The sequence below is a fragment of the Gorilla gorilla genome, chromosome 11 (genome assembly GCF_029281585.2).
Source record: "Gorilla gorilla gorilla isolate KB3781 chromosome 11, NHGRI_mGorGor1-v2.1_pri, whole genome shotgun sequence".
Classification (NCBI taxonomy): domain Eukaryota; kingdom Metazoa; phylum Chordata; class Mammalia; order Primates; family Hominidae; genus Gorilla; species Gorilla gorilla.
In genome coordinates this window covers 93,495,637-93,518,567 of record NC_073235.2, presented here as the reverse complement: position 1 = coordinate 93,518,567, position 22,931 = coordinate 93,495,637, and the positions used below count along the sequence as shown (strand labels likewise).

Here is a 22,931-nt window from a genome sequence, read left to right as displayed (position 1 = left end):
TTTTATGTTTTCTTTCATAAACTCCCTTTGTTCTAAAGTAAAAACAAATCTCATCCCAGCAGATTCAACATCCCCAATTCTAAATTTAGGGCCAATTTAATGTAGTTTCGTTATACCATTTTAAAAATTACACATATTGGTTTTATACAATTTCAAAAGTTATATAGATGTTGTAGAGAATTAGAGACAAAATTTTTAAAATCATCAAATTATCTGTAATTTCACTATTCAGAGAGAACACATTGGTAAGATTTTGGTGTATATATTCTCCCAGTCACATGTACTTGAGTTTACATATCTATACATCTGTCCATGTACTTGCAAATGTATTTATACATACATGCGTATATATGTTCAAGCAATAGAGATCATATATATATGTTTATATTTATATACGGTGGGTTGGTTTGTTTGTTTGTTTGAGACGGAGTCTCGCTCTGTCGCCCAGGCTGGAGCGCAGTGGCACAATCTCAGCTCAATGCAACCTCTGCCTCCCAGGTTCAAGTGATTCTCCTGCCTCAGCCTCCCAAGTAGCTGGGACTACAGGCGCACGCCGCCACACCTGGCTAATTTTTTTTGTGTATTTTAGTAGAGACAGGGTTTCACCATGTTGCCCAGGCTGGTCTCAAACTCTTGAGCTCAGGCAATCCACCTGCCTCAGCTTCCCAAAGTGCTAGGATTATAGGCGTGAGCCACCGTGCCTGTCCTATATATGGTGTTTTTATAATTTGCTCTAGTCTTCAAATTTTAACCCTTTAAATTTTATGTCATTAAATACTTTTTTACAGCATGATTTTTTAATGACTATAGAGTATCCATATCACATTGATCCAGACCTCAGGTCAAATTGTATGCGGTATGTATTGCATTCATCATAAACCTTTTCAAAACCAGAGAGATTTCAAGACATTCTTTTTCCAGGGGCCTCTAGAGAAATCCTTACAAAGTTCTTCAGTTTCAGAAAGACAGAGGAATGTGGAGCACAAAGTGGCTGCCATTAAAAACAGTGTGCAGGTAAGTGATTTTATACAGATACCTAGAAAGTCTAGATACTGTCCCCATATAACTATGCACCATCCTCCCATGCACCCAAAGTTAGTGTATACAGAAATCATAGGGCAATTTGTTAATAAGATAAATATCTCTCACATACTATGTTTATATAAGAATATTTCTTTATGGGAAACATTTTAACTTCAACTTGAACTTCTGTGATATGGGGCTATTCAGGTTATCTATTTCTTCTTGAATGAGCTTTGGTAATTTGTGTTTTTCCAGAAATGTGTGCATTTGATCTAAGTTGTTTTATTGGCATAAAGTTGTTCATAATGTTTATTGTCATTTGAATATCTGTAGAATCCGTAGTAACATCACATCTCTCATTTAATATTGATAAATTTTTTTCTCTTTTTTCCATAATCAGTCTTATCTAGAGATTTATCAATTTTATTGATCTAGTGAAGATGTCTTAAATAGGACTTTCTGCCATGTTGTATATAAAATAGGATGTTAATTTCCCTTCCAAAACTTACATAGCATTCATTTCCTTGCCATTTATAAAAATAATAATTCCATCAAAATAAACTATAAATATTTAAAGATCAACAGTCCCATATATTATCTGAATAGTAGGCAGAGGGTTTAAATTTATTTTCAGACTTCTGATTTAGTGATCCTCCATAACAAGTAAAACATGAATGCAAAAGTCTGGGCTTACACTGTTGTGAGAAAGAATCAGACAGACCTAGGATAAAATACCTTGGCACATTATAATGTCAAAACCAATGGCTCTACTCACTCTGCACGTGTGTAGATTAATAATCTACCATTATTAATAATCTGCCATGCAAGGCAGGAGATTATTATTTTACTACAGTAAGAATACTTAAGCACATTAATCAAGTGTACAGATGGGTTTTGCATCCAGCACAAATTCCTTTTAAAATCCTAAGGAGTAGGATGCAGCAGAGGCCAACATTTTTTGGACCCCCGAGCAGATCTTTACCAGGCCTGTACATGGATCCCCAGCTGTTTTGAGTATTGACAGCCAATGGCTTCTCTGGTGAATTGACTCTATGGGGAGACTTTGGCTGCCTTCAGACAATGACTGAGTGACAGGGGGTTGTGGGGAGAGATGCCAGACATCTTGCCTCAAGTTGGGGTTAACCTTTGGTGCATGTTATGCTCCTGGGTTTCTCAAACCAAAGTTAGACCTAAGTGAAGACCACATGCTCGCTTAGCTCCATCCCCTTCCTTTTCCCTCTCTTGTATGTCCTTTCTGCTAAGAGGACTCCTTCAACAAATCCCTTGTACCTGATCCCTGTCCCAGGTCCTGATTCCAGGAAGCCTGGCCTGACTTTTAGGCAAAGCAATGCTTTTCAATCAATGTAATTCCCCCACTTATGCCATAACCTCAGTTTCTCTATGGAACATTTGGAATGTAGCTCTCAGATCATTCAGAGAGCTTTTGAAGATTATTGCTGGGTATTTTCACCTTTTGCAATTACTGATGACAGTATACTCTAGAAGCCCCTTAATTACTTACCATAGTGTTGACTTTTCAGAGATCTGGCATTGGTTTAATACACTTTTCATTAGAAGATTCTGCAAGATACTGCCTTCTTTTAGCTTTTAATTAATTTTGAGATCAAAAGATGGAACCACAGTATATCTCTGCTTTAAAGCTATCATATTTTATTTTGTACATTTTCTCATGCATGTAGGTTCCATGAGTTTAGTAGCTCAGAGCCTTCCATGAGACTTTGTTCTGCAGAAACTTGGCATCAAAGTAAAATGCTACAAGTGGTATTGGGGTATACTGAAAAGAAAGAGTAAAGACTGAAGCTAGACTAGACTAGATTTGAATTCTAGCTTGAGTATGTATTATTATATGACTTTGGGCCTCAGTTTCCTCACATGAAAAATGGAAATAGTTTACTGTGCAGGTTGCTGAAAGGATAATCTATGTAAGGTATAGGCACAGCACAGGTTGCTCAAAATTGGTAACTGTTATTACTACGGGTGGATAGACAGTGTATCATGTAGTCAATAGCTACTACTTTGTTTCTTTTCTAAGGTTTATAAGTATGGAGAATGTCCTTAAGAGAATGAGGTAACAGGGATTAGAAGAGTAATAATAGCTACTACTTATGAAGCATATATTTGGTACCAGGCACTGTTTTAAGCAGTCGAACTAATGTAATCCTTATAACAACTCCTTGAAGTAGATACTGTTATCCTTCTTCGTCCCACCCCCACACCCCTTTTTACAGGCGAAGAAGCTAAAATGCAAAGACATTTGCCCAAGTCCATGCAGCTAATAAGTCATAGAGTTGGGACACAAATTCAGACTCTCTTCCTCCAAATTCTATACTTTTTGTAACCAATAATTTAAAATTTGGATTACATTTTATTCTGATTAAAATTTAAAATTTGTGATGAGAGCGTTGCTGTGGTAGATATATGTTTCCTTAGAGAAGACTTCTTGGAATAAGCAGGCAGTAGAAAGTTTGACTTTTCTAAGAAGAAAAGGAAGTACAGTAGTCTGAATCTAGGAAGTGCAGTGGGTCTATCTTTGGTTAAGGGTGGGGTCAAGCTTAGACTGCTGGACTTCCCACAGACTTCTCACTGAGCACCTGAGTGACCTTGGACAAGTGAGTTACTTCACATCTCGTAGCCTCTGCTTCTTCCTCTGTAAAAGTGAGGATAACCCACTTCATGGGTGTTGTGAAGACTAAAGGAGATAATATAAAAAAGCCTTTAGCCCAGATCTTGACATTTACTATTATATCTGAACAGGAAAACATCACCAGGTTTGGGGGAAAGTAAAGTAAAAATCTCAAAGACAGAATAATGGGAGATACAGAAGAAGCATAGGCATATTTCAGGAAATACAAAGAAAAAATATTTAAGCTGAATTGTCATAAGCTACAGCATATTTAAATGAAGATTTCAGCAAAAAGTGATCATTGATACATTAGTACAGAGTTATATGAAATACCCAAGGGTTCTAAAAGGGCAAAAATATTCATATTCTCCAATTAAAAAAATATTATATGCATAGCATCATTTGGAAGTAATTAAGAAATGAGCAGGTGGATGCTGAAAGACTTCCAGGCAAGTAAAAAGAGAGAATAGCTGGAAGGGCAAGTTCAATCTGGTTCTTCCAACATTATCCAACTTTTATATGAATTAGCTCTTTAGAAGCATGGGTTCATTATGGTCTTTGGTTGCTGTTGGAGATTGGAAGCACCAAGCAGTTTTTTAAAATACTTATGATGTTGTTTGATTGACATGCTTAATTGTGACAGCAGAGTGAGTATGTTTTCTTTTGTGAAAAGATGACAGAACAAGATACCAAATACTTAGAAGATCTGCAAGATGAATTTGACTACAGGTATAAAACAATTCAGACAATGGGTAAGTTTTTGTTTTTTCTATAATTATGCATAGAGACAAAAAGGCATCTTGAGTAGAGTTTTCTCACTGACAGAGTGGATAAATTTGATCTACTTCCTTAGGTGAGCCGAGGGAAATACAGGGAGTATTTTCTTGTTTTGCTTCTTCCTTATCTCTGCATATAAATATGTCTGTGTGTGCGTGTTTAACTGTGTGTGTACCCATCTATATCCAACCAATTCCAAGTAAATTACCAACAAATTCAACATAAATTTCAAACTGCATGAGGAATTACCCCTACTTCAGCATAGGTCTCTAAAAAATAAAAACCTTCTCCTATAGAATCAAAATATAATTATCACAGAAACAAAAGTAATAATAATTGCCTAACATTATCAGAGAATTACAAGTAGTATTTTAATAATATAATTTTCTAAGATTATAAAATAGAAATGTTTTTCATAGAAGAAAGCATAAAATATAGGCAAATGCATTAAAAAAATAAAAATCTCATGAAATCGCACTATCTACAGATAAATATTGTCAAAATATATTTCCTTCCAGCCTTTTCTCTGTATGTTCACATACATACACATCTATGTATTTATTTTCAAAAAATGAAATCATATTGTATATAATTTTGTGTACTGCATTTAATGTTTTATTTTTAAGTATTTCCTCATGTCAAAAAGTCTCCAAAAACATAATTTCAGTAATTGCATAAATGTCAAAATGTAAGGTCACTGCAATTTATTTTACTATTTTTTCTGTGGTTAAACACTGAAATTGTTTACAACTAGGTGTTTTTTAAAAATGAAGGGGAAGAGAACATTTACAAGTCCTAAGATTTACAAATAATAATGGAAGAATAGTTTAAAGTCTGTTGCAATTAATGGGACAATTGGCAAGATTCTAATTAGGTCTAGTTTAGTTGATGGAATTGTGCTGATGTTAATTTACTTGTTTTGATCATTGTGCTTACTATGTTTATGTAAGAGAACAGAAGAAACTAGGTGAAGGATATATGAGAACTCTGCTATTTGTGCAACTTTTTTGTACCTCTAAAATTATTTCAAAATAATTCAAAAAAATAATCAGATATAAACTTTCCATTTACAGAATCATCTTCGACTATTCAAATGTTGGCCTAAAATGTATCTTGAAGGAAATATGAATTATTGTGGCCAAACATTTAACTTTTCATACATGAAGATGAGATGTTTTGGGTTCTTCTCCTTATATGCTTAAGATGCCTTGACTTCCAGGAAATATTATTCAAAATGTTCACAATTATTTGTACATACAACTTTTCCATTCAGAAGAAATGGCACAAACATGGGTTTCATTATCAAAGGGGGAGTCCATAACCCTAAAAGGGTTTAGAACAACTGTAAATTTAATCAAGTGATGTTCATTGAAGGCAGCCTTATTCCAAATTTTATATGCAAACTACTAATTTTAAGAATTAGATTATTTGAACTTAATTTGTTATGATTTGAGTCACTTTTTCAGTGTTTCATGTCCATTACGAATTAAAATGATCATTTTTATCACCTGAATCCACAAATATTTATTTTGTTTGTCCCATCCAGTTGTAAGTGAAAAGAAAAATACAAGGGAAACAAGCTATTATATCCTTGGTGAAGACTGGAAAGGTTAGCTAAAGAAGTTTTCAGTTGCCAAAATGCTACATAAACAAGATTTTGCTATGTATGGGATCTAGGAGTTAGTGAATTTGTGAATCATTACAACCAGAAATGAGTTCCTGGAGATTAGTCCTAATTTGTAGAGAAATTTGCCACAGTGTTGTTCTGGGGCCTCTTTTTCACAATTACACAAGTCAAATCAGCATTCCCAGCCCCCATTTTTCATGAACATGAATGGTTGGTATAAACAGGCACTTGCCATTGTGGGAGCAAAAAGGGAATCTTCTCCCTTCACCCTCTGAAGGTTGATTGAATATGGACTAATAAAATGTAGATCAATAGGAGAAAAAGGCATGCAAATTAATTTAACATGCACAGCATGGGAGAATAGCAGGAGAGTGGTTACCCAGTAATCCAGTGAGGTACAGATGCTTATATGCCCTTCTTCATAAGGGAAAGGGAGATTGGAAATGTAGAAGCAAATTATTTTTAAAGTTAATGAATGGACCCAATGCTCAGGCAGTGGTTAATAAATAGTATTCTTGGAGAATTGACTGGAACCTGAGAACAAACAATGGTTTGGGACAAAGTTTGGGCTCTAGGTGTGGTGTTTAATTTTCAGACTTTTCCTCTGTGATATGAGTTTTAAGTTTCTCTGGTTAATGAAATTTCAGGGAAGGGATCAAAGGCAATTGTGTTCCTCTTAGGGGTCCAGTTTCTAGGTAGATCAGGGAGCTTCCGAGCACTTCATGTGTGCTATGGAGAGACAGAAGATTGAGAGAGACCTTGAGGCTGCTGCTTTAGTTCCATTATTTTGGGGTGTCATTTTCTGAGCCCCACCACTATGTCAATAAAGTTTAATGTTCAAATTAAATAATATAATGTTTATTTATTGCATGTATCCCCCTGTAAAAAAGGATAAATCTTTTTTTTCAGTCAGATATTTTTCTAAGTTACAACTCTGGCCGACTGCTAGTTTTACGATGAGGTGAGCGCATTTTGAAAAAAAAAGAAAAGTGGGGAAAAGTAAAGAACTTAGTCTTTATTAGTTCATGAGACTAGGTAGATAAGACTGTAACTCTATCAGGCAGTTTCTCATAAAACCTGCATATGAAGCAGAGCAGGGAGTGGTAGGTGAAGGCAACAGAGAGTCAAATATGATTTAATCAGGGGCACAAAGGGTGATCCCTGCTTTCCTTACTTTTACCAAATAACCAAGTATATAATTAATGTGGAGGTATATAGTAAGGTATCCATTACAGCAACTTTATCTCCTCTGTCCACCACCACCAAAACAAAACAAAACAAAACACCCAGTGCAGAATGGTTTTTCCTGAAGCTCTAAAATAAAGAGGTCCTTTTTTGCATGCTTGGATGTGATTCTCCCTGGCAAAATGAGCAGACAGAGACTTCCAAGCTCACCTCTAGTGAACCCAATTAGTCTCTTACCACATAAGTTCTCCGGGCCAGGGCTGTTTTAGGATGGTGGATTGAGGCTGACTTGACTTTCAGGAATAGAGAGAACTCTAAATCTGATCTCTTTACCTTTGCAGATCAGAGTGACAAGAATAGTGCCATGGTGAATCAGGAAGTTTTGACACTGCAGGAAATGCTTAACAGCCTCGATTTCAAGAGAAAGGTTAGTGAAGAATTTTAATTTGGGCTTTTGCCTATTTTTCTTCTTTTTTCTAAACTTAGACTAACTGAAAATAATCAAGCTGTCAGATTTTATCAGTTCCATTTACTGAATGAAGAAACGGCAAGGTTTCTAGGAACAGTCCCACGCTGTTTGCCATGCTTCTCTTCATGAGTTTACAATGCTGGACCCCTTTAGAGCCTATTTATCTTGCTTATGTGATACATTTACTGTAGCTAACATTAATTTCAAGGTGGAAATTTTACCCAATTTTTATTTGTCATTATTTCAGACGTGGCTGTTTCAGTTGCTGTACTTAATATGCTGAGATGGGTTCCACTGCACATATATAATTAATATAGTATTTGATGACTACTAAAATTTTATTGGAAAAATAAGTGTTCTAGTTTCTACTCTGAGAAATGACGTAGTGTTAAGCAATTTCCTAGATTTCAAAATAGTTCATTGGCAACTGAACATACTCAATCTAACTTCTTCCAAGGAGAGCAAGAACTTTTTTTCTGGTTTAATGAAATATTTTTAGGGAGGGGAAACATCTCTATTTCACTTTTCTACCTCTCTTGAAAAATAAATGCAATTGAAATTTAACCAGTCACTGATAAATCAGTAGTTCATTTCTAAAAGTTTGGCTCAATTTTTTGTGCAGGAATTTGGGTGAGCACAAACAAGTATAACATTTATTTTCACCCTAAATTAATTATAAACTTAGTTATATATCAGATTTTAAGTATGCAAGTAGTTAATCCAAGAAAAAATTTAATGTTTTTATGCATAATAAATCTATGCTGTATATTTTTATGCATGACATCTTATTCTACTTTAGGAATAACATTTTAAAAAGAGAAGGAACTTTGACAATAATTCAGTTCATTCAACTGGTTGTATAAATGAGAATACCAAGTTTCAGCAAGATTAAATACTTTGTTCACATTCATATAGCTTACAATAATGCCAGAACAGAAATTCATATCTTCTAACCCCTAGCCCTTTGAAAGTTATAATTCTCCATTATGCCTCCCAAAACCCAGAAAAAGTCCTAAGAAAAATTAACACAGAAAGGCTCAAATTTTAGTCAGCTCATTTTAATATAAATGAATAACCATCTTTATTAAAAAATAAATTACATATATAAATATCCTTTTAATAAGCAACTATACAGTTTTGTTACTACAAGATTCAATATTGTTGCCACAGGAGTTACACATTCAATATATTTATACTGAAACACATGATGAGAATGTTAAACTGTGGCCATTCTTCTTTTCTCATGACATCATTTATTGTCAATAATTTAATTGTTTGAAAAGGCCTGGCAAATAGAAGCTAGCATTTAGTAAAATATTTGGTCAAAATTTTAACCAAGCCTTTGTCTACCAGGTCAAATAGTTTTGTAAATTGAATTCTAAGTGACTTATTTCTTATGAAACTCTCTTCAGTAGTCCCCTTTGTTTTTAGGAGGCTCTCAGTAAAATGACCCAAATCATCCATGAGACAGACCTGTTAATGAACACCATGCTCATAGAAGAGCTGCAAGACTGGAAGCGGCGGCAGCAAATCGCCTGCATCGGGGGTCCACTCCACAATGGGCTCGACCAGCTTCAGAACTGGTAAAACGAACCGACTGCAGTTTCTAGTGAAAACCACAGGAAATACAAAACTTCAGTGTCACTCAGCCAGAGAATGCAGGTTTAGACTGCAACAGCAGTTCATTCAGTTTATTGATGGCTTATTAGCAGCTGAGAAATCTACAGTTGAAAACAAATAGTATAAGTGTTCTTAGTTTTCATTCTCATGGGGAAATCAAGGAAAGCGTCTATTGAATGCTTAATTTTCACATGCAAGATATCAATCGTAAAAGACTCGAATAAATTTTGAAGCCAGCAATATACTTTCTTTAAGGACAGAATAAAGAAGCATTAGTTTCAAAATCTTGAAAATAGATATCTCAACTTTTAAATGTTAGTTCTGTGTTTTCAACATAGTGATTTCTTTTGTTAAAGATGTGGGTCAGGGATAGAAAATTTCAGTTAGACAGGAGGAATAAGTTCAAGAGATCCATTGTACATCATGGTGACTGTAGTTAATAACAATTTATTGTATACTTGAAAATTACTAAGAAAGTAGATTTTAATAGCTCTTACCACAGAAAAGTAAGTATGTGAGGTAATAATGCATGTTATTCCGTTGATGTAACTATTCAACAAATGTTTACGTACATCAAAACATCATGTTGCATACCACAAATATATACAATTTTTATGTGTCAATTTTTAAAAATCACAAATGGTTAATACAAGCCGGCATTCCCGATCTATGTACGCACACATGCAATGAAATGTAGATACTATCCTTTGCATTAGAAGATTAAAATGTTCATAGAGCTTTCCATGTCATAAATGCAAAATAAAACTGATTGAAGGAACAATTGGAAAATATGAAAAAGAAAGAAACTGTTCAGTTAAAATCTAAAATTGATTCCTAAGAGAACAAGTCAAAACAATGGAATGTGTAGTAACTGGGGACCCCCTCACTAAAAGCTCTGCCCTGCCAGGCCTACTTGTCAAGAAATGTAAGGAATTTGACTCATTTTAAAACATTGATTTTCCTTGGGAAGACACTTTGATTTTACAACTCACTGTACTCTGTTGTGAAAACAACAATAAAGGGAGCAATAAAGATCTTAACCTATAGTGGAGCTCATACCCAAAATCAGCAGGGATTCAACCACTCTTGCCATAGTCTTATATGTGGAATACTTTAAGTAGAAAGAGTTACCGTATGGCGAGGTGGACTTTCCGAGTCTGGTAAGATGTTCTGTCTCCTGTAGTTGGAAGTCCCTTCCGTATCCATTTCAATCTTACTCTTTCCTAGGCTTCTGGCCCACACTGCCACCTCCGTTTCTGAGGTGAGATCACCACATAGTGAATAAAATTCCAAGCAGTTATCAGGGGCAAGCATTTCTAAATATACCTTACTCTAAAGAGAGTCATTGATCACTTTTGGCTAATACTTGGGACTTGTAAAAATATATATTGTGTGGGAAGATCGGTTACATATGTTTTTCTTTCAGTATGCTTACATAAGAAAACATTAATCATGGCATTTTTTTATGGCTTTAAATTTGCTCTTTTTTTGCCCTTTAGTGAGCGCCACATTTTTAACATATATATGCTTAATAGGCTTAAACAAAGAATGATTAAAAGGGATTTAGTTCCAAATGTTGATAAAATTTCATAAACGATGACATATATAATTGAAGGTTTAAATGAGAAAACATTGAAAACATTTAACATACGCATATTCAAGAAAAAAATGGGTTAGGAAAATAAAAATAAAAACTGTCACTAACCTAAATCAAATTAAGTGATTCATTTAATTAATTTAATAATTTAATGTTTATTAACTACGACCCATTATTACAATGCTTTTTTATTATTAAGTGGAAAAACTATCTTTGATTTTCATTTTCTGTTCAATAGCTTTACACTATTGGCAGAAAGTCTTTTCCAACTGAGAAGGCAATTGGAGAAACTAGAGGAGCAATCTACCAAAATGACATATGAAGGTGATCCCATTCCAATGCAAAGAACTCACATGCTAGAAAGAGTCACCTTCTTGATCTACAACCTTTTCAAGAAGTAAGTGAAGTGCTATCAATGGCATCCTCCATTCTGTGAAGTAAGAACACCCTTCCTAAGGTTTTGGTGTTTAGGTGGAAGAGTGGCAGGGAAGTATTCAACAACGAGCCTCAGGGAGAAGTGAATAGAACCCCAGAAAGTTTTAGAAACCACATTTCTACTCTTCACTATTTATTCATCAACACTTCTCTCACCAACTGGCTCAGTTTTCCACAAGCTAAGTCATGTCATTCACCTACAGCTCAGTTTTCACATCTTAGAAAAAATTTCAAGGGTTTTTTCTTACGTGCATATCCATGAAACGAAGGATGGAGAACATTTTCATGTATATAAGCTAAAGAAAAAATAATAATATGTACCAAAAATCCTAATATTTAGTCCAAAAAAAGTCATGAAATTTATTTTTGGCCAAGTATGGTGGCTCACACCTGTAATCCCAGCACCTTGGGAGGCTGAGGCAAGGGGTTGCTTGAGCTCAGGAGTTGCAGAACAGCCTGGACAGCATAAAAAGACCCCCATCTCTACAAAAAAATAAAAAATGTATCCAGGCATGGTGGCATATCCCTATAGTCCTAGATACTCAGGAGGCCAAGGCAGGAGGATCACTTGAGCTCGGGAGGTTGAGACTGCAGTGAGCTATGATCATGCCACTGCACTTCAACCTGGGCAACAGAGGGAGACCCTTCTCAAAAGAAAAAAAAATTACTAAATGGACTGGGGCTTTTATTCATGGCTCAATTATAACAATTAAGAATCATTTACTGCTGTGAAATGATTTATAAAAAGTCATTGTAAAGATTTGAGTTTAATTGGGGGTTTGAATATCTTCTAAGTGTAGAAAATTTGGACTTTGAGTGGATAGCATCCTGTTCCTCTGTGGTTTTCAGTCTCAATATTTTCAATGTTTTCAAATGATGCGCTTTATTTCCTTTTCATCTAGCTCATTTGTGGTTGAGCGACAGCCATGTATGCCAACCCACCCTCAGAGGCCGTTGGTACTTAAAACCCTAATTCAGTTCACTGTAAAACTAAGGTAGGCAAAAACATTTTCTACTATTTCGTGTGTTTGTGGAGCTATAGTCTCTGGATGATCAAGGCCAATTTCTCTCATTGTGGCTTGCATTCAGCTGGTCTTTATTGAACCATCTGCTGTGTGCCCAGCTCTGAGCTTTGGAAAATACCCACAGAAATGTGAAGATGAGAGCCCTGCTTGTCAAGAGCATGACAGTGCAGATGAGGACATGAGGGATATTAGCCTGAAAGTATGGAATCATAATATCAGGCACAATGAAATTAATTGCTGAAAAGGTTGACTTGAGAAAAGACTGGAGAGATTGGGAGAGGGGAGGAGGATTGTAGGAGAGTGAGAATACAGAAATAATGGCTTCCTGGCTCTGTCTGGTAATTGTGGGGAGCAGGGAAGAGACAGAATTGAGAGGACAGATTGGGGACAGATTCTGGAAGGCTTTGAATATCCTATCCGGGAAACATAGTGGCACATTCATCTCCTGAGATTACCCAGTAACTGGCTTATTAGACTTTCCACAAAAACTCCCAATACCACAGTTTTCCATATATCCCTATTGTGTACCTGATTTAAAGACATAACTTTTGTGTTATTGTTGCTTTCTCTGTGAATTTGATCCTATTAGCATTAGCGTCAAAACTTACAGTTTTCCCTAATGATGCTGAGAACAATGAGTTTGAGTTCTTACTTTCAAAGATTCTCATCATGCCTGAAACTCCAAGCACTAAAGTTTTAAAGGCCTAATCACTAGGTCACCTCTGGAAAGCTGAAACCACAGACTAACGGGTCAAGAGGTGGTGATGCCATGGCACAGAGCAGTTTAGGGTTCTATGATAAGGTTGCTGATCACATATCACTATTGGAACTCCATTTTTAAAGAGAAGGCATTTGTCTTCGGTTTGCATTTTTAAGACACCATTAACATTCTTAATCAGTTTCTTTGTATGAATTTTGCACCAAGATTTAAGAACTGAAAACAAAAGGCAGAAGCCAGGTTCCTTTTTAAATGGCACTGTTGGCCAGGCATGGTGGCTCACGCCTATAATCCCAGCACTTTGGGAGCCTGAGGAAGGCAGATCACCTGAGGTCAGGAGTTCAAGACCAGCCTGGACAACACGGCAATACCCCATCTCTACTAAAAATAGAAAAATTAGCTGAGCATGTTGGCTCATGCCTGTAATCCCAGCTACTTAGGAGGCTGAGGCAGGAGAATTGCTTGAACCCAGGAGGTAGAGGTTGCAGTGCACTGCACTCACGCCACTGCACTCCAGGCTGGGCAACAACAGCAAGCCTCCATCTCAAAAAATAAAACAGAATAATAAAGTAAAATAAAAAATAAGCATTCTTCTCAAAAGTTGTTCCTTCCTCATTCCGACATCTCTGTATAACTCGGAGGAGAATGAAATAAGATGGAGAAGTGGTGGACATTCTACTTTTGCTTGAGACACTCCTATAGATGATATAGTAAGTCTAAGATGCTCTCTGGGACAAAAGGGGAGATGAGTAGGGATTGCCTAGCAAAAAAATTCTAAGTGGAAGAGGCACTCTGAATCAGCACCACTTGCATGTTGTGTGAACTGATGGCCAGGGACATAGAACATTAGCCCCTGGTTGTAGGCTCTGTCTTCCTCTTCTACCTATTGGGTACCCATCCTCCTCCTCTGCACCCTATTCCCCACCATCTTGATAGGTGATCCTTTACTCAAGGTTTTGCTAAAACCCCTCTTTGCTATACTTTTGCATCCTCCTGTTTCAAAAGGAAGAATGACCTTGGACTCCATGGCACTTGTCAGCATCTTGCAGTGAAATAGATCCTTCCTGAAGTGGTATAAAAAGGAAGGTGGAGAGGAAAAACATCTGGCCTGATTTTATGTGACTATGCCCCCTTCTCACCATTCACCACCAATGACTGCACACTCAACATACTCCAGATCCTGAACAAATCTTGTGCCTTGTACAGGACTTTTAAAGAGCCTTTGCAACATTCTACCCACCCTTTTGTTTGGGCTGCCCATGAGCTATGATTTCATTTCTCTAATGCCAGTGAGTTGCTTATCGCCATATTCTCTGTTTTCCATTTGTGTGCCTGGACTCCCTCCTTTTATGCAGAGCCACGTCCACGTTTCTCCCTTCTGCAGTCTTTGCTACATCAGTTCTCTAGTACCTAAGGGTGTACTGCATAAATATGAGGAGCTCAGTGCATGCTGAGTGAATGAGCAAAGTTTAGGATGAGGGCATGAGTAAATGAATGAATGTGTGAGGGATTGAATGACTATCTCTGAAACTGCACTGAACCCACAGGTAGGTTACATCACAGGACAGAAATCTGAGGAGCTGGAGAAAGCAAAAGAATAAAGGATGCGCTGACATCAGAAGGAATTAAAGGAATTTTTACACTGAACCTCAATTACTTGTTCATTTGAAGTTTGTTTTTTTAATGAACATTTTTGCTGTTACTTAAATATAGTGTTTTGAAAGATTTCAAATGTATTTGAGTTGGGATTTTCCATATTTTACTAGAGTTCTGTCTTAGTATGTTCACCATAAAACACTTATCATTAAAGCTTACAAAGTGCTTTTTTGTAATATGAGGATAAAATGAAGCCATATAAGAATTTTTTTATATCTGTACATTTAACCCACATTTGAGCTTTAGCCAAAATATATAGCTTTTTTTTTCTGACCTGGCCAACGTATTATCCAGCAAACATCAACTGAAGCAATATGGAAACACTTTCAAATGTTTGCCAATAATGCTATTAAGTGACTGATGTCAACATTAGTTACATGGCAAACTAAAGAGGCACTATACATTTTTAAAACACACTAACATATAACTGTAGATAATGTAAGGTTTATTTGTATGCATATTTCATAGTATATTTAAATGTTTAAATATAAAAAAGGGTTTTTAAACACTTTTAATTTTTATCTTTGATTTTTTTAATTGATATCTCTTTCCAGGCTACTAATAAAATTGCCAGAACTAAACTATCAGGTAAAGGTTAAAGCCTCAATTGACAAGTAAGTTTTCTAATTTCATTTTGAATTACAATTCCAAATGTAAGACTTTAAAAAATGAATAGCCTTTATTTTATAGAATAATTTTGAACTTTTAAATTTACTTATCTAACATTATATAATGAATGTACTTCAAATATTTGACTTTGAAGTTCAAATATTTAACAAAATTCAATGGTATCCTAAATTTAAAATTTTACTATAAAAACTTGAAATCAATTTTATATACTATCCTTTAAAGTATCATAGAGACCGGGTGTGGTGGCTCATGCCTGTAATCCCAGCTACTCAGGAGGCTGAGGCAGGAGAATCACTTGAACCCAGGGGGCAGAGGTTGTAGTGAGCCAAGATTGCATCACTGCACTCCAGCCTGGGCGACAGAGTGAGACTCTGTCTCAAAATAAATAAATAAATAAAATAAACTATCATAGAAAGTTATTCCTAGATCTATTAAATAGCTTATTTTAAAGAATCTTCTTGGTTTTACAGGAATGTTTCAACTCTAAGGTAAGACATTTACTTTGTGGAAACTTTGTTGCTGCTCTTGTAAATTTATTTTACCTGAGACCATGTAAATAGCTAAGATTTCCTCTCCAGCAACCGAAGATTTGTACTTTGTGGAACTAATGTCAAAGCCATGTCTATTGAAGAATCTTCCAATGGGAGTCTCTCAGTAGAATTTCGACATTTGGTAAGTTTGGCAGTAAAGTTAAACAGGCTTTTTTCCCCCCCAAAATCAGACATCTTTACTAATATGCCTTATAATTCAGTATGTTTTGTGCTTAAATATTTCTTATTTGAAATTAGGAACCGGCCGGGCATGGTGGCTCATGTCTGTAATCCCAGCATTTTGGGAGGCCAAGGCGGGTGGATCACAAGGTCAGGAGTTCAAGACCAGCCTGCCCAACATAGTGAAACCCCGTCTCTACTAAAAATACAAAAAATTAGCCAGGCATGGTGGCAGGCACCTGTAATCCCAGCTATTCTGGAGGCTGAGGCAGGAGAATTGCTTGAACCCAGCAGACGGAGGTTGCAGTGAGCTGAGATCGTGCCAGTGCACTCCAGCCCAGGCCACAATGCGAGACTCCATCTCAAAAAAAAAAAAGAAAAGAAATTAGGAACCATACTGAGAAATAAAACATGCCATCAGTGAAGAGTTAAAATGGTAGAAAGAGCACTGAACCTCAACTCAGAAGGTCTGAGTTCTAAACAATGAAGACATAGTACCTAAGTATACATTGTAGTTGGTCAGTATATTTTGCTGATAATTACAGAGATAATCTGTCTTAAAATGGAGAGGTGTTACACAATGGAATATATTATTCAGCCATTGAAAGAATGAAATTGTGTCATACACAGCAACATGGATGGAATTGGAGGTCATTATGTTAAATGAAATAAGCCAGGCACAGAAAGATAAATATTTCATGTTCTCACTCATGTGGGAACTAAAAAAGTAGATCTCTTAGAGGCAGAGAGTCGAATGGTGGTTACCAGAGGCTAGGAAAGGAAGCAGGGCAGGGGGATAAGAGAAAGTTGGTTAATGGATACAAAGATACAGTTTGATAAAAGGAATAAATTCTGATATTCAGTAGCGTAGAAGGGGCTGGGCACGGTGGCTCATGCCTTTAATCCCAGCACTTTGGGAGGCTGAGGCAGGCAGATCACCTGAGTTCAGGAATTTGAGACCAGCCTGGCCAACACGGTGAAACCTCGTCTCTACTAAAAATACAAATAGTAGCCCGGCATGGTGGCAACTGCCTGTAATCCCAGCTACTCAGGAGGCTGAGGGAGGAGAATCGCTTGAACCCGGGAGGCGGAGTTTGCAGTGAGCTGAGATAGCACCACTGCATTCCAGCCTGTGTGACAGAGCAAGACTCAGTCTCCAAAAAAAAAAAAAATAGTGTAGAAGGGAACAATAATTTATTGTATATTTTTAAATAGCAGGAAGAGAAGAATTGTAATGATCCTACCACAAGGAAAGATAGGTTATAGATATCTCAATTACCCAAATTTGATCATTACACACTGTATACATGTATCAAAATATCACATGTACCACAAAAATATGTACAACTATGATATATAAATACAAAAGTACAAAGGCACACTCACACACATACACACATGCAATAATGGATAGGCATTCCTGGTTTCATTTTTACATCTCCATAACCATGTCTGGCTAAAAGCGCTTTCATTTTAGGAGGCTAGCCTGGGGAAATAGGATGTTCCTGGGTATAGCAGCTGTACACAGTTCACCTTGTCATGTCTAGAAAGCTCTGACCCAGCCTCATCCTGTTGCTTCTTGCTTTTACCACTTCCTCTTGACCTAGAGTTCTCTTTCTGCCTTCTTTCTAATTCTGCATAATTCTTAAGATTCCCAAAGACCCTACTATTTTTCTCGCCAGAAACCATGTTACTCCTTCTGCTTATTAACATTTAGCAATTGCCTCACTGAATGTTTGGGCACCACTGAATCTGCCTCAAAAAGTCTACTTTCTAAAAGATAAAATGTTAAAATGATAAAAGTCTACTTTCTAAAAGATAAAATGTTTCTAAAAGATAAAAAGATAAAATGTCTACTTTCTAAAAGATAAAATGTTTGGTTTTTAGTATTGAGGAGTTTGTTTTGTTTTGTTTCTAATCCTTCCTGTCAAATAAACTGCCAAATAAATAAAATGTAATAAAGAATAATGTATTATAAACACCCTTGTAACTAGCACTCTTTTTTGTTAGGCTCAATTCCTACCATGCAGGAACTTTCAACAAGGGGCCATGTTTAGTAATAAGTAAAGTAGGAAGAGCCCTTAACTTAGAAATGTCTGTCTCCCAAAAAAGTCACATGGAAAAGGAAGAACAGGGAACACACCAAAAATCAGTTAGGTCTTTATTTCAGCAGGTACAATATATAAAATAACAAAACCTCAGTTTTTACAGTGGTCTTTTGCTCTTGGAAAGCGTTTTCACATTGGTTATCTTCTGCATAATAACTTTGCTTTTTAATACAAAAATAAATATAGAAAATAAAAATCGGCTGGGCGTGGTGGCTCACACCTGTAATCCCAACACTTTGGGAGGCCGAGGAGGGCAGATCACAGGGTCAAGAGATCAAGACCATCCTGGCTAACACGGTGAAATCCTGTCTCTACTAAAAATACAGAAAATTGCCCTGGCGCAGTGGCTCACGCCTGTAATCCCAGCACTTTGGGAGGCCGAGGCGGGTGGATCACGAAGTCAGGAGATCGATACCATCCTGGCTAACACAGTGAAACCCTGTCTCTACTAAAAGTACAAAAAAAAAAAAAAATTAGCCAGGTGTGGTGGTGGGCGCCTGTAGTCCCAGCTACTCGGGAGGCTGAGGCAGGAAAATGGCATGAACCCGGGAGGTGGAGCTTGCAGTGAGCCGAGATTGTGCCACTGCACTCCAGCCTGGGTGACAGAACCAGACTCTATCTCAAAAAAAAAGAAAAATTTTAAAAATTGTCACCTATAATTCCACCACTTTGCAAAGCTATTAACTTCTTCATTTTTATAATTTCATTCTTTTTTCTAAAATATTTATATATGTATTTTAAAAGTGGGATCAAATAATACACACTATAAAATTTGTTTTCTGCCTCTTTTTTCATTCAGTAATCTACATCAATGCACATTTATTTTGTGTCAGTAAGTCTTCTTCACCTGTAATGTCATTTAATAACTTACTATGCTATATGGTACACACTGCCCTGTAGTTTATTTTTCTAGTCTTCGTTAGACTTGGTTTCTCAGGGATTGGGAATCATCACCTACAGCTTAGCTAAAATGATACTTTCCAGGCACAAAGGAGCGCTGTATGGATTCTGAAAGTTCCCAGCATGATTTCCTTTTTCGAAAATGTTGACTGAAAGCTAAAGTCTTAGTGATATGCCAACTCCAAGTTTCTAAAGTAGCATCCCATGGGGTGAGACAGGAAGCTCCTCTCTGTCAAATCTGGGCAGTTGTGTCAGGTTTCAATGAGTTTGAAAATATGTTGCTGTTCTAGAAGTCAAAACTGTGGCCAAGAAAATGACCGCAACAGGTACAACCAACTTAATATGTAGCTGATCATGCTTTTCCATCTAAATATTGTTGTTTTCTTTTACAAAGCAACCAAAGGAAATGAAGTCCAGTGCTGGAGGTAAAGGAAATGAGGTAGGAAATGTTTTCTCCTATAGAATTTTTCTGGAAACAGATCTTATAATATCTTATTTTGACAAAGCTTTTAAACTGCTTGACTTCATATAAAATCAAATTCATGTTTTTCTCATTATAGATGTAAAGCTTGATAATTGCGGACAATATGAGGAAGTTTTTCAAAAAGAGAAAATAAAAATAACATATTATATGTTATCAACACCCTCCAAAGAAAATAACTATTAACATCTTGGTATACATCATTCCAGTCTTTTATTTATCTATACATTACTTTAAAAATATATGATACTCATTGCTTCATAGCCTGCTTTTTTCACATAGCAATGTATCTTTTTTTTCTTTTTTTTTTTTTGAGAAGGGTCTCACTCTGTTGCCCAGGCTGGAGTGCAGCGGTGAGATCTTGGCTCACTGCAGCTTTCGCCTCCCAGGCTCAAGTGAACCTCCCACCTCAGCCTTGCAAGTAGGTGGGACTATAGGCATGTGCCACCATACCTGGCTAGTTTTTGTATTTTTCGTAGAGACAGAGTCCCACCATGTTTCCCAGGCTGGTCTTGAACCCCTTGGCTCAAGTGATCCACCCACCTTGTCTCCCAAAGTGCTGGGATTATAGGTGTGAGCCACCGTGCCCGGCCTGGAGAACAGTTTTCCATAATTTTAAATACTCTTGGAGAACATGATTTACATTGCTTGCATTACATTACATTTTATAGGTGTGCCATAGTTTCTTTAGTCAGTCCATTATCAAGAAATATCTTTGTCATTCTTCATTTTTGTTCACTCATTTTCTCACATACATGAAGTCAGGCTGAAAAATTATGATATGTGGGGCAAAAAACAACCCTATTATTTTGAGATATCAATTACCTCGCTCTCTAATGTTTGCATTTCACTAGACAAATTGAATGAAAGAACCAACTGATGCAGTCTGAGTACTCCGCTGAGTTAGTTGATGATAGAGCAGTCAAATCATGAACTGGACATGACCTTGGAGAACATCTATTGAGCTGACCTTGAAACTAAGGCATAAGTCAATGACCTATATATTTGGAACTAGAAAACCTGGGTTTGAGTACATGCTCTGCCAGGGCCTGAAAATGTGACGTTTGGCAAATGAACTGATGAAGAAATACTGCATTTTTTTCCTCTAAGAGAGCAGGATAGTCATGCTCAACAGCCCGTGCTCAGAGGTGCTGCAGGTGTAAAACCACCTACGTGATGCAGTTTTGAAGCAGTGAGGTTTATTTCTGGGGTGGTTCATATGGATCCAAACTCTTGGCTTTATAGTCACAGCTCCAATGAAAAAGATCTTTGAATTGTTTGGAGGAAAAGCACTTTATAAATGCAGCATCCAATGACATCCAATTTATCACACCTCACAAAACCATAAAGATCCATCACAAAAGATTTAATGCCCTACCATCTTGCCCTCCAAGAATTCTTCATTCCCTTAATTGTGTCTTAAAGATCATTTGCCAAACATCATAGCCTCACCAAAGATGAGCTCAGTCTTCCAGGGTAGAATCGCTGCTCAGGGCAGAGCTCCCTAAGCAGGTCTCTGCAGTCAAAGAAATCACAGGAGCAGAGTTTTGGGGTTTAAGGAGATTCTAGTAAAACGAATGAATGGAAGATATTCTTCCCAGCTTATAGAAACCCATAAAGGTTTTCTAAACTTCCTAGTTAAACATTGGCACATTTTAAATAAAAGCTCATTTCACACATCTCCTTGGAATTCTGGCCAGAGTTGCAACATTTCATTCAGTTTGACATCCTGAGTATTATTTATGAATCTGAACAGACTAAGCATCATTATCCTGAACTTGTCTTAAGTAAAGCAAATGGAATAAATCCAAATAGCTCAACTCTTGTAGTATATTGTCATCTTTATGAATGTAAAATGAAAATCTTCACTTGAATTTCCCTAGAGATGGAAATCTAGGTAAATCATCTTCCACTGTAGAAAAACCAACCACTGTCTTATTAACACTGTCTACTTATATTGCCTTCAATTTGTTTCCTCTTATTTTCTGATGAATAGCAAAATCATACAGTCGTATCAGAATGATTTTATTTCTTCCCTTTTTTTCCAGGTTTGCCGAATCGGGTTAATTTTATTTTAAGCTATTCTTTGAGCTCCACCTGTTGGCAGAATTTTAGTATGACTCCTAGGTACACTTAAAAACAAACCACAGATTGAACCGTATCTTGTGTGCAGCAGTAACAGTTGACTAGTCACGAAATACATGAAGGAAGATAAGCCGGGAATCAGGGGCTTGGCCATTCAGTAGGGATGATCACACAAAGGTTAGGAAAGAGTGAGGAAAGAACGGGCAATAAAGTGAAGTTCATAAAGTCATGAGGCCAGGGATTGTGGTCACAAATTACAGGAAAACAGGAAGCTAGGATATCGTAACCTCGTTTTCAAGTTTCAAAAATTTGCTATTGCTTATCTGTGAGCACCTGTAGCCTGCTAAGAATGTCTTCAACAATCCTCGTGTGGCATTTACTATATACTGGACACTAAGAGCTTCGCTAATACTGATTTCTGTAACTCTTGCAACAAGACTGTGAAGTAGGTACTATTAGCTTCATACTTATTTCAGTTATGGAAACTGAGGCACAGAGTGGTCACACAGCTTACTCAAGACAGCGGGGGCAGTTGATGGGAGGGCCAAGATAAAACCGTGGCAGTCTGATCCCGTGTCCCTGCTCCTGGCCCCTCTGCTATGCTGCCTCTGGGTCGCAGAACCTTCCCTGGGAGAGGCGAGCTGGTTGGCACTCCTCCTGCCCCATCACCTCACCCCATCTATCTCACAGAGTGTCTGCACCTCACCCACCTGCTCAGAAATCATGTCTGTCTCACACCATAATTTAAAATAATGCTTCCTCAGAAAATGTTGTTGACCTCTCTTGTCTACTGTGTCTCCTTTTGCACTTGTGTCATGCCTCAGTGGGATAGTGGAGTTAGCAGTGTTGGTTTCTGCCTCTTCGGGCAATCTGAGCTTGCACAAGCCACTTAGCCTCTCTAACTCCCAATTTCCTTATCTACAAAATGGTGCTAATGTTAACCTACACTTCTAAAGGTTGTTATGAGGACTGAATGAGCTGTGTGTGAGTCAGTGGTGGTGGGCTGTGTAGATGTTGGTGATGGCATTTACAGATCAGCCTCCTCTGAAGGGAGCAGGTGTCTACACAGATGGGAAAACTGGGCTCTAAAACGTGATACCTAACTTCAGACAACTGCTGATCTTTCTCCTTCTCTGCTCACCTGTCAAGTGCTCTGCTGGAGATGTGGTCCCTTTCAGGGCACCCTGGCACTTCCCTCTTCCAGCTCCAGTTCCTTGAAACCTCAGGTCACCATTTGTGTA

At 37.1% G+C, this 22,931-nt stretch overlaps 1 protein-coding gene across 3 annotated transcripts in view; it reads left to right on the top strand.

Annotated features, from left to right (window-relative positions):
• Positions 1-22,931, top strand: part of STAT4 (signal transducer and activator of transcription 4) — a 120,111-nt gene that overhangs the window by 75,346 nt on the left and 21,834 nt on the right. For all 3 annotated transcript variants that reach the window (XM_019022833.3, XM_055379298.2, XM_055379297.2), the window contains 10 exons: positions 922-1,014; positions 4,341-4,419; positions 7,598-7,683; positions 9,157-9,308; positions 11,181-11,339; positions 12,280-12,372; positions 15,331-15,390; positions 15,877-15,894; positions 15,985-16,078; positions 19,519-19,563. In XM_019022833.3, coding sequence (XP_018878378.1) covers positions 922-1,014; positions 4,341-4,419; positions 7,598-7,683; positions 9,157-9,308; positions 11,181-11,339; positions 12,280-12,372; positions 15,331-15,390; positions 15,877-15,894; positions 15,985-16,078; positions 19,519-19,563 — 879 coding nt within the window. The remainder of the gene's footprint in view (positions 1-921; positions 1,015-4,340; positions 4,420-7,597; positions 7,684-9,156; positions 9,309-11,180; positions 11,340-12,279; positions 12,373-15,330; positions 15,391-15,876; positions 15,895-15,984; positions 16,079-19,518; positions 19,564-22,931) is intronic.